At 52.4% G+C, this 13,760-nt stretch overlaps 1 protein-coding gene across 1 annotated transcript; it reads left to right on the top strand.

Moving 5' to 3' along the window:
- The first annotated feature begins 729 nt into the window (after positions 1-729).
- On the top strand, positions 730-12,226 carry PABPN1L (PABPN1 like, cytoplasmic). The gene is made up of 8 exons (XM_044986771.1): positions 730-811; positions 1,864-2,041; positions 2,690-2,798; positions 3,606-3,673; positions 4,699-4,805; positions 6,791-6,878; positions 7,472-7,617; positions 9,886-12,226. Exons 1-8 carry the CDS (start codon positions 792-794, stop codon positions 9,923-9,925), a joined length of 756 nt encoding a protein of 251 aa, XP_044842706.1. The 5' UTR covers positions 730-791; the 3' UTR covers positions 9,926-12,226.
- Positions 12,227-13,760: the final 1,534 nt, after the last annotated feature.

Genomic DNA, 13,760 nt, shown 5'->3' with positions numbered 1-13,760 from the left:
TGGCTGTGGGGGCTGAGAGAGCAGAGTCCAAGGCCCTGCTCCAGCCGTGCACTACAGCACCTGCTTAACTTTCACCAGGGGAGGGATCCCGTTTAGCCCAGTGGGGCTACTCAGAGGCTTGAAGTTGACACCTGCTTTCCTGGATTGGGGCCCAAACAGAGGACAGCCTGACACGCACACATAGCTCTGCCCATGCACGGCAACTCCAGCTGGCAGGGACCCTCCCTGCAGTCCAGGGGGCCATGCACAGCCCGGGGCAAGCCAGTCTGGCTCCTGGGGAGAGGTAACATGCTAGGATTTATTTAGTTCCCTCCACCACCTGAGCCTCCATTCCAAAAAAATCCTGGGCCTCAGTGCACCCTTAAAGGAGGGAGAAGAGCAGTGATGTTACCTGCAAGCAGCTCAGAGGGGAATGGGAGCAGTAAGATGACGCTGCCTAGCAATGTAGAGTAGGACACGTGTGATCAGCTAGCTAGCGACTAGGGGTCTAGAACCCCCAACCTGCTGTTTTCAAGCACAGATGCTGCTACCCAAGGAGCCATGCTGCCCAACCCTCTCCCCAGCAGAGGGAACCTGTGAACACCTGAACTGGTCTGACCCCCCCAGCAGGGAGCTCTGGTGCTCACACCAGCTGGGCTGTGACCCCTCTGCCCCCGGGTGGGTCACCGCCGCCTGCGATTGGCTGCTGATGTATCAAATGGAGAGCTGGCGGGGGCTGCCCCAGGTGCAGCTTCCTCCTGGACTCCAGGTGCCCTAGAGCCGGTTGATTTGTGAGAAGGGCAGCGCTCAAAATGTTTGGCTTCCAAGCAAGGTAAAGGGCGGAGCGGGGTCCCCCTGCTGCGGGAATGGGGTGTCCTCCAGAGCTGCCTGTTGCTTTCAGTTCCTCCAGTGCTGGTGGCATTGGACTGGTTGCCCTGGGCACAGGTGGAATCATCCGCTTGCCTAGTTATAACGTCAGGGCTGTGCTCTGGCAATGCAAAGGGCTAGGGCTGTGCCAGCCACGTCAGTGATGGAGCCAAACCTGTGGCTTTAGGGGGCACTGGGCTGGGGGGACAGTTTGCCCCAAATGGTGAATCTAAAGCCTTCCAAAAAGCCAAGGCTGCCCTGCCTTTACTTGGGGGCACAGGAATGGCTGCTCCTGGCCTTGCCTGGAAAATCCCTGGCTCCTATCCTGTGCAGAGCCATCGTACGTACAAGTTGCTGCAGCATATCTAGTCCCTTGCGTTCAGAACTCACGAGCTGGGTGTCATGAGACGCTCATGAGATTTTAAAAAATAATCCATGTTGGGGTCTCTTTGTTTGCCTTCTGGCTCTCCACAGCTCCCACTGTCCAGCTGTTCTCAACAGCCGGAGGGGCTGGAGACTTACTTTAAAAAAATGTAAGCTGCAGTTTTCCTGTAACCCTCCCTCCCGACTCCAGGAGCTGGGGCTTTAGGCAAAACCCCAACAGTGGCAAGACTCCCAATGAAGTTACAAGATTATTAGTCGTACCTAAGAGCCTGGGTCATAGACCAGGACCCCAGTGTGCCAGGGGCTGTACAAAGGGCTGACAGTCTCAATGTAAGAGAAGAGACGTAACAGGGGGAGCCAGACAGACTGAAGAGGGAGCACAAGGAAACAGTGACTGTGCTAATCTGCATGAGGGGCTGTGCTCTCGACACACCATGGCCAAGTTTTGTGTCGGGCTCGTGGCAGAGTAGGTATCTGAAGGCGGATAACGAGGGGGCTTTGTGAATATGTCCAGTGGGGGGAGCGTGGGCGAAAACATGGAAAATGCTTCAGCATCTCAGTGGAACCCAGCGTCTCTATCTGCTCAAATGTCACTTGAAACCTCTCTTTGTTTCTGCCGTGGTTCCCATAAAGCCCCCTCTTTCTGGACCCCTCTGGGGCCTGGTGGCAGGACCCACCACCGTCCCTGGCAACGGTGGATTCCTCCTGGGACGTGGCCGAGATGGCGGCTCGGCAGAAGGCCGCGGATGAAGACTCAGACCTGAGCCCGCTGGAGGGGGACAGTGCAGAGGAGCTGGGTGTGCTGGACCCGGTGAGTGCACGTCTAGAGAGCTGAGCTGCAACCACTGATGTTTGTCTTTCTGGGGACCTGCCCTGGGGAAGGGGAGATTCTCCCCCGTTTTACAGTGGTGATGCGGGGTGGAGTTCTGCTCCGTCTCTCCCTCGAAGCTCAGGAGCTGTGTGATTCAGTGGTTGGCTGAATGTGATTTGATGGCACTAATTCCATCCCCTTGATGCTTTGCAAAAGCATGTGCTGGTGGATGGGACACTGGACAAGGAAGGACTTGGGACACCTGGGTTCTGGTCCTGGCTTTGTCACTGGCCTGCCTTGGGACCTTGGGTAAGTCACTCTTCACTGCTGCTGCAAAAAAGAGTGTGTTTAACTCAGGTTAGCTAATCACAGGGAAGACACGGCAACTCTGCTTGAACTCGGGTAAGCCGGTCCTGCTGAAGTCTGTGGAGCAGTTGGGGGTCGAACTTGCACAGCTAACCCCAGCTGGCAAGAGGCTCTGCGAAGACCTGCCTTGAGACAGGCCCTGCCCTGTAGAGCTGACACTGAGCAGACAAGACAGATGCCGGGTGGGAGGAAACAGGACTGGGCCCGGGGGTCTCCTCTTGCAGAGCTGCCCCTCTCTGCACTGGGTTCTCACGTGCTCGGCCTCTTGGGTTTGGTGCTCAGGAGCTGGAAGCCATCAAGGCCAAAGTCCGTGAGATGGAGGAGGAGGACGAGCGGCTCAAGGAGCTGCAGGCTGAGGCCAAGAAGCACCTCATCCTGAGATCGCAGGCAGGTACGGAGCTGCAGCTCCCCGGGGAGGGCCTGGCTCCCGAGGGGTGGCGGTAAGCTGAGGGCTGGCTGTTTCATTGGGGGGAGGGGGGGTCTAGCGCCTGTCTCCGAAGCTCAGGCCACTCCAAGAGGCAGGCTAGATGGGTTACAGGTCTGAGCCTGTCTGGCAGGTCCTTGTAAAATACCCCCCAACCCCTGCACCTTCCACCCTCTGCAGGGGCCTTAGTGCCTCTCTGGTGATGACCTGCTCTAAGGACACATTGTGGCATGTTTGGGGTAACACTCCCGCTCCCCAAAGGGGGACAGACCCCAAATGAGGAAGAGAATAAACACAGAGGGCTGCAGGACTGGTTCCCTCAACAGAGGCTTGGGCCTAGCAGAGCATCAACACACTCAGCTCTCTCCTCTGGAGATCGTGGTTCAGATACATCGGTCACATGTGAAATGAGTTTGGTGTGCTTAGCCAGGCTTGTCCGTAACACCCATTGCATGGTTTGCCGTGACTAGAGAGGCCCTGGAGTGGAACGGGGGGGACTTAGGCATGTTGGCAGATTTGGGGATTGGGGGTGCTCAGGACAGAAGTGGCAGGAGGTGGTGTGTGGAGGAAGCATGTCCTGAGAATAAATAGACACTCATCTTTCACCTCTGAGGAGACCTCTTGCTCCAAAGGGCTGAGGGGCAAGTAATTCAGTCTCTAGGGCTGTCAGGGTCCTCCTCCCATCAGCACCACCCTCACTTGGCCAGAAACCCCACTGCCCCCCTGTCGCTCTCTTTCTGCGCAGCACCTTCAAGGGAATCCTTGTCTCTGCAGGTATTCCCTTTCCTAGGACAGCAGAGGAGAAAATTGAGGCTGATCAGAGATCCATCTACGTGGGCAATGTAAGTGGGACAAGTCGAAAACCACAATGAGACCCCCCTCTTCAGCGAGGTTCCCAGGGCAGAAAGCTCAGCAGAGCTGCTGCTCCTTGTGCTAACGGGCTGGGGGTGGGATGTGTCCCAGCCTTCCTGCTAGGAGCAGAGCTGGATGAACGACATGTTACTGGATGCGCTTATCATCCCCTCCTATGAGGGAAAAGAGTGAGAGCCGCTGTCTTGAACTTATTTCAAACTTATCTGCAATTATTTCCACCATTAGCTTTGGGTCTGGGGCTCCCTTGTGGATAGTCAAAAAACACAAGTGGCTTTGCTTGGGCCTAGCTAGGCCACATGGTGTTGTTTCTGTTCCCTAACTGGATGGTCAAGGCTTAGATTCAGGTTTCCAGCTGGAATGTCTGATTCTTTCTAGCCGAGAGTTACACCGGTGCAGTGAGCGGCCAGCACGAGGCTCAGGCACTGCGTCTGTGCTGTGGGTCTACGCGAGGCCTTGTGAGCCAGTGTCACCCGTGCCAGCGAGCGTCTTCCTGAGAATCCTTGTGGAGAACAAGGCCAAAAGCTGATGAACGCAGCCCGAGCTGATTCACTTCTTGATTGGCACAGATTTTCACAGGAAGGGCTCTGTGGCATTAGCCTAGCTCTGCGTAACATACTCTCTAAGAGCACTGACTCCGGAGGCAGATGCATGAGGGCAAATCTCATGTCCTGATGTGCTCCAGACAGGAGCTCCTCGACATGGGATTAAAATCTACCCACTGCAGTGAGTGGGCATTGAACCAGCCTCCAACATGTGCCCTGCACATGGGGAAAATTCACTGGCTGGTGCCTCTGGTGAGGTTCCCTGTATAATAGCTGGGCATGGGGCACCTCATAAATCAACATTATTTATTATCACTGTTTAGTGCTTGGATGCCGCCCTGAATAATTTGAGCTGGTGGAAGGCCAAGCCATTGCAAATGATATTCTGGGGCTGGCAGGGCATGGGCATGTGCCCTTGGTGGCATCTGAATGGAATGGGGCTGTCTTTGCAGGTGGACTATGGTGGAACAGCAGAAGAGCTGGAGTCCCATTTCAATAGCTGTGGGCAGATCAACCGAGTGACCATCCTCTGTGATAAATTCTCCGGACATCCCAAAGGGTCAGTGCTGTGTTCTAGGGACCCTTGGATTGTGGCAGTGTGGGGTGGGGTGGGGAATATGTTCTGAGAACACGACGCATGATCCTCATATCTTTGCTCTAGAAATTTCTTTCCCAGAGCCCCATTAACTAGGGAGGCGGCCATTCGTATTTCTTCTCCTGTCTTCAGCTGGGATCACCAGATCTCTGCCGAAACCTTGGCTCTCTCTGACTTCCAGCATCTGCAGGGAAACCAGCTGTAGGACCAGCATTGCTTTGGGTTGGCGTTTAAGGTTTCTTTCATTGTCTTCTTCCTCTATTACTGCCCACCTTGGGTGCAGAGAGCTCTTCTGCAGACCTGGCATGTCTGGCTTTGGAGGCTAAGTCCGAAGCCCAGTGCTTTACTCCTTCCTCTTACTGATGTTTGAAACCTGGTCTGGAAACTTGTCAATATCATTTCTGCCTCTGCTGAGGTGCTCCTTCCGTCTGGCACAAGCTGGGATGAAAGGCGCTGGGGAGAATGTGTCTGAACTTTCAATACTTCGCTGATTTAATGATTAGTGTCAGCACAGCTCTGGCAATTGGGCTCTTAACATGTGCTTCCTCTGTTGGCTTGGCAGCAGCACTGCACAAAATGCCGTGTGACCTAAATATATAACCCGGGGAGGTTGGGTATTTTTAAGTGACTGTTTGTAAAAAATATATATTGCGCAAAACGAGGCATGTGTCCATTCTGTCCCATACACCTGTTCAGATTTGCGTAAGCAAGGCCACAAAGGGTGTGAGTGTGCATATTCTGTACAAGTGTGCTGGTCTGTGTGTTTTCATGAGTACACTCCAATAAGGAACAAAGTAATTAAATGGGATATTGCAAAAGATCCATCATATTCCAGGCCAGGTAATGGCTTAATGTGCTCAGTATGTCTCAATCCATAGCCCACTGCCCTCAGGAGGAGAGAGGAGCTCTTCTGACAGCCTCTCCAGCTAGTTCTTCATACATACTCCAGCCGTGTCCTTGTCAGCAGAATAAATGTTAGCCACCTACATGTAAACACCTCCCTCTACATTAAAACAGAGGTGTATATTTTTATTTCTATAACTAACTTAGCTGCTGCTTCTCTCCTCTCGCATAGCAGAGTCATGGGCTGGCTGTCTCCCTGCATTATAGAGAGTCGGGATTTATTCTGAATGTGCTGACAATGTGCTTGGTGCTATGGGACACCCATAAAGTTGGTCTCTTCCCCAGACAGCCTGCAAGTGAAGGCGCCAGTCCTGCACTGGGAGAGTCTGGGTGGAATTCACTGCCCGTGCAGATCCCCATTGACTTCAGTGGGGCTCTGTGCAAGCCAGTCAAGTGCCATCAATTGCAGTATCAGAGCCTAAGTCTGCCCAGGATTCAGAGCTATCGCATGATTTCCCTGGTCATTGAACTGGAGAATTTTCCTTGATTCAAAATCCCCTGGGAAAGCTTAGCTCCGGGTGCTTTTCCTAGATCTGACCATGTTATAACACTCTGCTACTGGCCCAGTCCCCATCGCAATCTGGACTCAATAGCATCTGTCTAGCGAGAGCTGCACTTGAATGCAAGGTGCGAGCTCAGTTTCAGATTGGTGCATGGGGCTGTATGCTGCCTTGGCAGACTGTTTAGAGCATGACTTACCAGCTGGTGAGAGAGATCACAGCCCAGGAAAAGAGCGTTGGGAACCGTTGTGCTCTAAAAATTGTTTAATGGTTGATTGCACGACTGACTAATATGAACCGATGGCAGTAGGTATCGCTCCAGTGCCAGCCATGGTGTGGTCTGCTACCCTCCATTCTCTCAGCGCTGTCTGGAGAGGCACCTACTCAGTTATCTGAAGCAAAAGCCTTTAGAGTGGCAGGACAGACTCCCCATGCTGAGCAGCAGACCGCAATGTTACCTGGCCACCTGCGGGGGTTACCGTGTTGGGTCCTCCCCGAGCAGATGCTGCAGTGCAAAGGGGACATTGTCTTCCTTTCCCTTTCCAGGTATGCATACATTGAGTTTGAGGACAAGAGCTCTGTGAAGGCAGCGGGGGAGCTGGACGAGAGCATGTTCAGAGGTCGGGTCATCAAGGTAAGGACACTGGGCCCGACAGGGGTGTGAGGCAGGAGTGACTAGTGCCATGAACCTAGGGAGGGATTTGCCTTCCTGACGAACGCACTTTGCTTCCTGGGGGTCTGCACCCGGACCACAGATGGAGTCATTGGGCTGCAGCTGTTTGTACTTGATTCAGGTGCCTCTGGGCGCTGGAAAGGAGGCATCCCAGTGCTGAGTCTATGCCTCCAGGTCTCCCAGGGTGCAGGCCTCAGTCAGGGTCTGAGCTGCTCCTGCCTGGCTCCAGCTTCTTTGCTGTGGGTTTCATCGGTTTTGCCTCTTGTCTCCCTCCTCAGAGACGCTGCCTCCTGCCTGGCAACAGGTCTTTCCTTCTGGGGACAAGGGGCCAGCTCCACTCAGGGAGGGCCCTTCGGTGCCATTGCCTATAGCCTGGGAAATGTAGCACTTGTGGCCACCTTCAAACCCTGCTCCCTCCCAGGCTGGGAAGCTGCTGCTGTTGGTTCACCAAGACCTCGGGATACACTGTCTCTGATTCGAGTGGGAGACGCAGTTTGCGAGGGAAGTGGGGGGGCAGGGGTCCTGGCCACTCCTTGATCATTGACTTGTCTCAGGTGCTGCCCAAGAGGACCAACATGCCAGGTATCAGCACAACTGACCGTGGGGGCTCGAGGGGCCGTTTTCCAAGCAGGGGGGGCCTGTCGCAAAGGGCAAACGTCTATGGAGCGCTGAGAGCAAGACCCCGAGGGAGAGTGTACAGGTGAGCGGTGATGTTCCCTGCTGACGGGAGGTCGGCGGTAGAATGGAGAGTCCCATGTGCTCTCCTGCATGGCAGGGTTTGCTGCAGGGTGTCTCCAGGCCTGTCGCTGTGCTAGCAAAATCAGCTTTGCAAATGGCATGAGAGGGGCATTTTCCCTGGTCACTAGGTGTCCCAAGCATAGGCTGTGGCCAGCACTCCAGAAGCTCTGGGAGGCTGGGAGTATCACAAAGCACCCACCTAGCCCTTTCTATGGCTAAACACCAGCAGAGCCCCTCCACCTGCCAGGGAACGGGGGAGTATTTATCCCTGTTTTCCAAAAGGAGCAAACCAAGGTGTACACCTGCCCCAAAGCTGCACTAGACTCTTCTGTGAGCTTTCCTCCATGGCTACCTGCAGTACTACAAACAGTATGAGCGCTACTATAGACCAGCTGTTGGCGCTTCCGTCTCTGGGCGGCCTGCCTGGCCCTGCTCAGAACAGATCTAGGTGACGTAGGAATGAAAACGAGACCCAGGTAACTGCCAGCTATGCAAAAACTTGGGAGAGAAATGTCTAGCAGAAGCCAGGCCATTGAATCAGCCCGCAGCACCGTGCTTACTCCTGTAGCCCAGGCTGCCTCTCTATTGTAATGAACTCTTTGTTTAATGGCTGGCGGCTGCCCGGGTCTGTTCTGCAGTAATCCCTTTCCTTGGTTCATGGTGGGTTTCCACTCGGACTTGGAAGTCGCTCCAAGTGTCAGTCCACGTAAGCTGCCCCATTTCGAAGAGGAGGCAGGGGTGTGCAAGAATACAGACAGGACTTGCTAGGGGCAAGGGGAGCAGCCTGATACTCTGGCTCCCCCCAGTAAAACCAGAGTAGTGTCCCCACGGGGTCTGAGATGTGGGGGGCGGTTCCTGCAGAAATAGTCTCCTGAGGGCTTGAGGATGTTACTTCAGAGAGAAGCCTGCACTAGAAGCATATTCCTCTCCTGGTCCCACGGGCAGTCACATGCTGTTAACATCACCCGGGTGTCCGCATGGCAAGCGGGAGGCTGGGAGCCGCACACAGATGTGAACGTGGGCAGCCTGGCAGGGCCTGTGGGCGGCAGCTCTCCTGCAATTGAAAGGGACAGAAATGAGCAGTGACTCTTGTGGGAGACGGATGCCCAGGGCGCGCAGTACCTGTGAATGTCCTTCCACCTCAGTGACCCAAGAATGGCTGGCTTGGAGGCACACTGAGACGAGCACTGGGACCCATTCTCCAGCCCATGCCTGGGCTTCCTGCCTCAGCCTGAAAGTGCCCTCGTTGCTAGATACTGCCTGCTCTGCTGTATAGGCTCTCTGTGGAGAGCTGGGTTTATTCCCGTGGCGTAGGGAATTCCTCTTGACCCTGCCATGCTGGCAGCGTGCTCTAGCTGAGCACAGCCCTAGGAATTGGCTACTCCGGGGTTCTACTCCCAGATCTGCCACTGACCTGGCAAGTCACTTCCCCGTCTGTGCCTCAGTCTCCTGGCGGGGTTGTGCTAACGAAATGCTTGCACAGCACTCTGAAGACGCAAGGTGCTAGGTGACGGTTCTGTGGGCAGGCCTGCGCCCTGCAGTTTGGAGTTTATTTGTATGTTCCGCTCACTCCAGCATTCTTCCCTTCAGGGCCACTCACTGCCAGGGGCGGCTCTAGGCACCAGCACGCCAAGCGTGTGCCTGGGGCGGCAAGCCGCGGGGGGCACTCAGCCGGTCGCCGCGAGGGCAGCAGGCAGGTAGCCTTCGGCGGCATGCCTGTGGAGGGTCCGCTGGTCCTGTGGCTTTGGCGGACCTCCCACAGGCGTGCCGCCGAATCCGCGGGACCAGGGATCTCCCGCAGGCAAGCTGCCAAAGGCAGCCTGCCTGCCGTGCTTGGGGCGGCAAAATACCTAGAGCCACCCCTGCTCACTGCTGCCTCAAAAATGGATGCTGAGCCTATCAAGGCCCATATGCCCCGCTGATGAGAGACCAGCAGTGGAACGAGTCAGTCTCATGTGGTGCCATCGCCGGGTGGAACAGGCTATTACGCTGTGAGCTGCAGCCGCTTGGGAGCGAGGAGATAAGAGCTGTCCCTGGGCTGTATTGAGGACCAGGAATGCTGCTCGTTGGTCTGTGTGAGGCCTGGGGCAGCCGGGCCATCTCGAATGGCAGGTCTCTCCCACGCTGAAGAGCAGACACAGTTTTGATTCGGTAACTGACTAAATCGCTGACCTAAGACCGTTGCCTGAGCCGGCCTGTGCTTTCTGATACTGCTTTTGTTCTTGTCTAGGGGTCGTGGCAGGTTATCGCCGTGGTACTCTCCCTACTAGGCCGAAGGATGGGACGACGCTGGAGACTCCAACAGGGCTGGATTTAAAAGTGGGGGATGGGAGAGGGGTTTAAAGAGAACCTACCTGAGCAAAGAGAGGTCTGGACGATTTTAATATTTTTGCCTGGATAGAACAGTGCAGTTGCATGTTGCACAGTTAAGGGGGTGAGTTGTTCTGAGGGAGAATGGAGCCAGGCTACCCCTAGCACAGCTGGATGCCCACCATACTCAGTGCCACAGCCACGCTGGCACTTTCCAGGAGCCAGAGGCTTGCCCCGAGTTTGGTTACAATGTCAAATCCTTCTTGTTGAACCCAGTATTCTCCCAGCTAGAAAGAACAGCTGATCCCCGGGGATACATGGCGCACTCTTGACAGTGAATAGGAACAGAGTTCACTAGATGATCAGCTTTATCCTCATCCTGTAGAAACTGGAGGACAGGGCTGCATTTTAGGACTCCATATAAGCCAGATTTGGCCCTCTGGCACCGATCTAGCAGGGATGTGGGTGAGTGGGTGCTTCTGGAGGACGGTGCAGAGCATTCAGACAGGGCTAGGTTGGAGCGATGGGGATAGTAGGGAGCATGGGAAAACAATCCCTCTAGGAGAAGAGAGCTGTAGGATGTTCTGTTTCCAAAACTGTCAGCTGTACTTCAGCTGGGCCACAGCTGTCAGGAGCGTCTCTCTGCTCCACCTGCTGCTGCCGCCGTGTGAGAAGGTCTAAACCCCTCCTGCTGCCAGACTGGAGAAACATATGCCTCCACTTTGCTCTCTGCGACTCACTTCTTCAGCTTGTCCTGTGGATCATGGATGCTGACATCTCTTTAGCACAGGCAGGTCCTCAAGACCCTCCAGGGACAGTGGGATCTCTTCTACCCTCTGTAACGGCAGGGGTAAGATTCTGGGAACTGCTTAAATTCAGATCTGGCCTTATTTTATAAACTTAACTGTAAAAACCTCATTAGGGTCTTAGATACATTTTTGCAGGGGAAATCTAAACCTTTTCCATTGAATTAAATTAACTCATTAGGACTTTGTCCCCCTAAGTGTGTGGTCCTGATTCTGCTCCCAGGTAGAGGAATAAGCATAACTCTGTGGTTTGGCTTTCTCAGTGTGCTCCTACTCTTCCGTATCTAAGAGCAGGATTCAGCCCTGTAAATCTCCTGGAAGAAAAGACATCCCTACCCTGGGTTCTCTTTAAACATTGGTGTGTTTTCTTTAATGTCTGGGGTTAAACAAGACCTGACCACCTGCCAACTTTCTCTCCCCCGATCTTGTTCTGTAGCTGTGATGCAAGTCCAGGCTCTCACTGGTTCACTTCTGATGGGCAGAGTTTGAATCCAGTCTCTAGTGACAAGGGGGAGTTTTGTGGGTCTAAGCTTAGGCTCTATTTCTTCCTCTCCCAGTGACCACAGATTGGAGGTCAGTGCTGGAAGGCCTTGGCTGAAGTAGCAGGGGCTGTTGCCAATCAGGGTGGGAAGTGCATGGAGGAGGGTTTGTGTGGGAATTCCTACACAGCACCTGTCTGCATTGTGCAGTCCAAGCCACTGCAATTCATCTCACTTTCATGAGTGCTAAACTTGCTCCTATTTTTAAAGGAAAATGTTTTTGGTTAAAAAGAAAAGCCTGGTTAAGAAACCTAGTGAACAATGTTACTGTGTAAAGTTATACATTTAAATACATTTTATTAGAATTCCAGCACTAACCTGTCAGGACCTTTAGTCAAGTTTCCCTTTTCCCCAGCTACAACTGATGCAATGACTAACCCTTAAGGCAGCTTTCTGGGCGGTTGAAGGGACGCTGGCAGGATAAGAAACCTATTTTAGAAACAGATTTCCCTCCCTGCTAACACCTTGGATCACTGAATTTCAGAAATCTAACTCTTCACACGTGTTTACTATTTGCACTTTGTCTAGCATGGAGCATAGAGAGACTGTTGCTTCACTTTCTGGTTCTCCTGAACCAGCCCAAAGTTTGGGTTGCAAATTTTGAAGGGACAATCCAAACCTTTCCCATTGATTTTTAAAAAAAAAAAAAAGTAATTTCTGTATGCCCTAGAACTTTTACAAAACCTATTTTTTGGGTCTAAAGTACCTGGCAGTGACCTTTTAATGACCGTTGTTGAAAAGGAAACACTGAGTGCTGGTCTTGGCAAGTGGAAAGATTTAACTCACCTTTTTATGTGTAAAAGTTTATCAAAATAGTAAGGTACTGGTATGACTTGTTTGGGTGGGAGGGGAGCTGGAGAATGGGAGAGTGAAGTGTTTGACACTTAAGTTATTACTGCTGAAATGTATTGATTGAGCTGAGCAGATTTCTCTGATCAAGTTCTGTTTGTGAGAAAGTACTGTTTAATTATCAGATATCTTTTTAAAAAATAAATGATCCTGCTGTCTAAAAAAGTTTCTTCCACAAAGAAAGTGCAGAAAAAGCAGCAGACCTGTCTTTGCACTGAGCTAGTTGCCTTTAGAAGACTCTTAGACCACAGAAAAAATCACACCTATTGCAAGATGTTTATCAGAGAACACCATAATATGTCCATATCCACTGACGTGGTGAATTTGGCCCATAGTCAGGAGCCAAGTGAATTTCCAGTGGTTGGAGTAAGCGAGATCTTCCAGCAGCAAAGAGTCTTGTGGCACCTTATAGACTAACAGACGAGGTCTTCCAGGTTAGCGTGTGTTAGGAGAAGATGAAAGGGCTCGCTCTTCGTTTGCTGCAGCTCTGTCCTGGAAAGCTAATTGTTACTTGTAGTTAGACCATTGTTGGACCTTTCTCAAACAAGGGACCTGAAGGTTTTCCTGGCTTTCCAAGCAGAGCTATTCTCTCTGATTGGCAGAGACATAGTCATGATGCCTCAAATTCAGTAAGCCCACAAGAATGGCATGCAAGCCAGCCCTTGAAACCTTCTGGAATGTCATTTATCATTCTCTGCTATTTCACAGGGATTTAACTCCAATGTTTGTTTTTGAACAGTTTGCACCTTCTCAGACTTGCAGGCCCACATGCACCCTGGTGTTCAGTAGACTTACCCTGGGGACAAACGTGGCACATAACGTCATACATCTGTGCTTCCTGTCTCCCTTCTCTCTCTCATCAGTGAGGATTGGCTCCTCTGAAGTCAGAGAAGGAAAACCTCTATTAGCTCACATCTTCCCCATCCCCTGAGGATCAATGCAGGATTGTCCCTGCAGCATGTGTAAAGATTTTATGGCAGATACAGAGCTGGATGTCTTAGGAAGCGCTTGGAGTATGGAAAAGATGGAAAAACCCAGGAATTTCTCCACTTTCCAAGGAACAAGAGTTGGGGGAAGATTAGGGAAACCAGCCAGGTGTTGATGCCGAGTTTTCAAGAGAAGTTTAGACTATACACATCCAGTGCAGCTCTGGTGTTCGCTCTGTGTTTCCTTGAGTCACTGTCTCCTGGACTCTCGAGATTTGAATTTCCCTTGCTGTGATCACAGAAGCACTCTTTGTGTTGTCAGACAGCTTGGTAGCAGTGAGCAAATGGCTAGGAGCGGTCAGAGCCTCTTTCCTTCCAAGAAGCCAGGAGAAGAAATGGTGGAGTAGAAAGGAAGAGCCTCCTGCCTTCTCCCATCATCCCAGCATTCAGAAAGGGCAAGGGAGGGGAGGATCCAGCAGCACTAGTGAGGAGGGGGTTAGAAAGGAGGATTCATAGAAGAGCCACAAGAATGATTAAAGGATTAGAAAACCTGCTGTACAGTGACAGATTCGAGGAGCTCAATCTATTCAGCTTAACAAAGAGATGGTTAAGGGGTGGCTTGATTACAGTCTATAGATACCTACATGGGGAACAAATGTTTAATAATGGGCTCTT

Source organism: Mauremys mutica, chromosome 14 (genome assembly GCF_020497125.1).
Source record: "Mauremys mutica isolate MM-2020 ecotype Southern chromosome 14, ASM2049712v1, whole genome shotgun sequence".
NCBI classification, from domain to species: Eukaryota; Metazoa; Chordata; order Testudines; family Geoemydidae; genus Mauremys; species Mauremys mutica.
The sequence above is the reverse complement of the archived record's forward strand: the minus strand, read 5'-3'. Positions and strand labels throughout refer to the sequence as shown.

Coding starts and splice junctions, on each gene's coding strand:
- PABPN1L (XM_044986771.1), top strand. CDS start 792: ATGTTTGGCTTCCAAGCAAG. Junction 812..1,863: donor ATGTTTGGCTTCCAAGCAAG/GTAAAGGGCGGA, acceptor GTTCCCATAAAG/CCCCCTCTTTCTGGACCCCT. Junction 6,879..7,471: donor TCAGAGGTCGGGTCATCAAG/GTAAGGACACTG, acceptor GACTTGTCTCAG/GTGCTGCCCAAGAGGACCAA.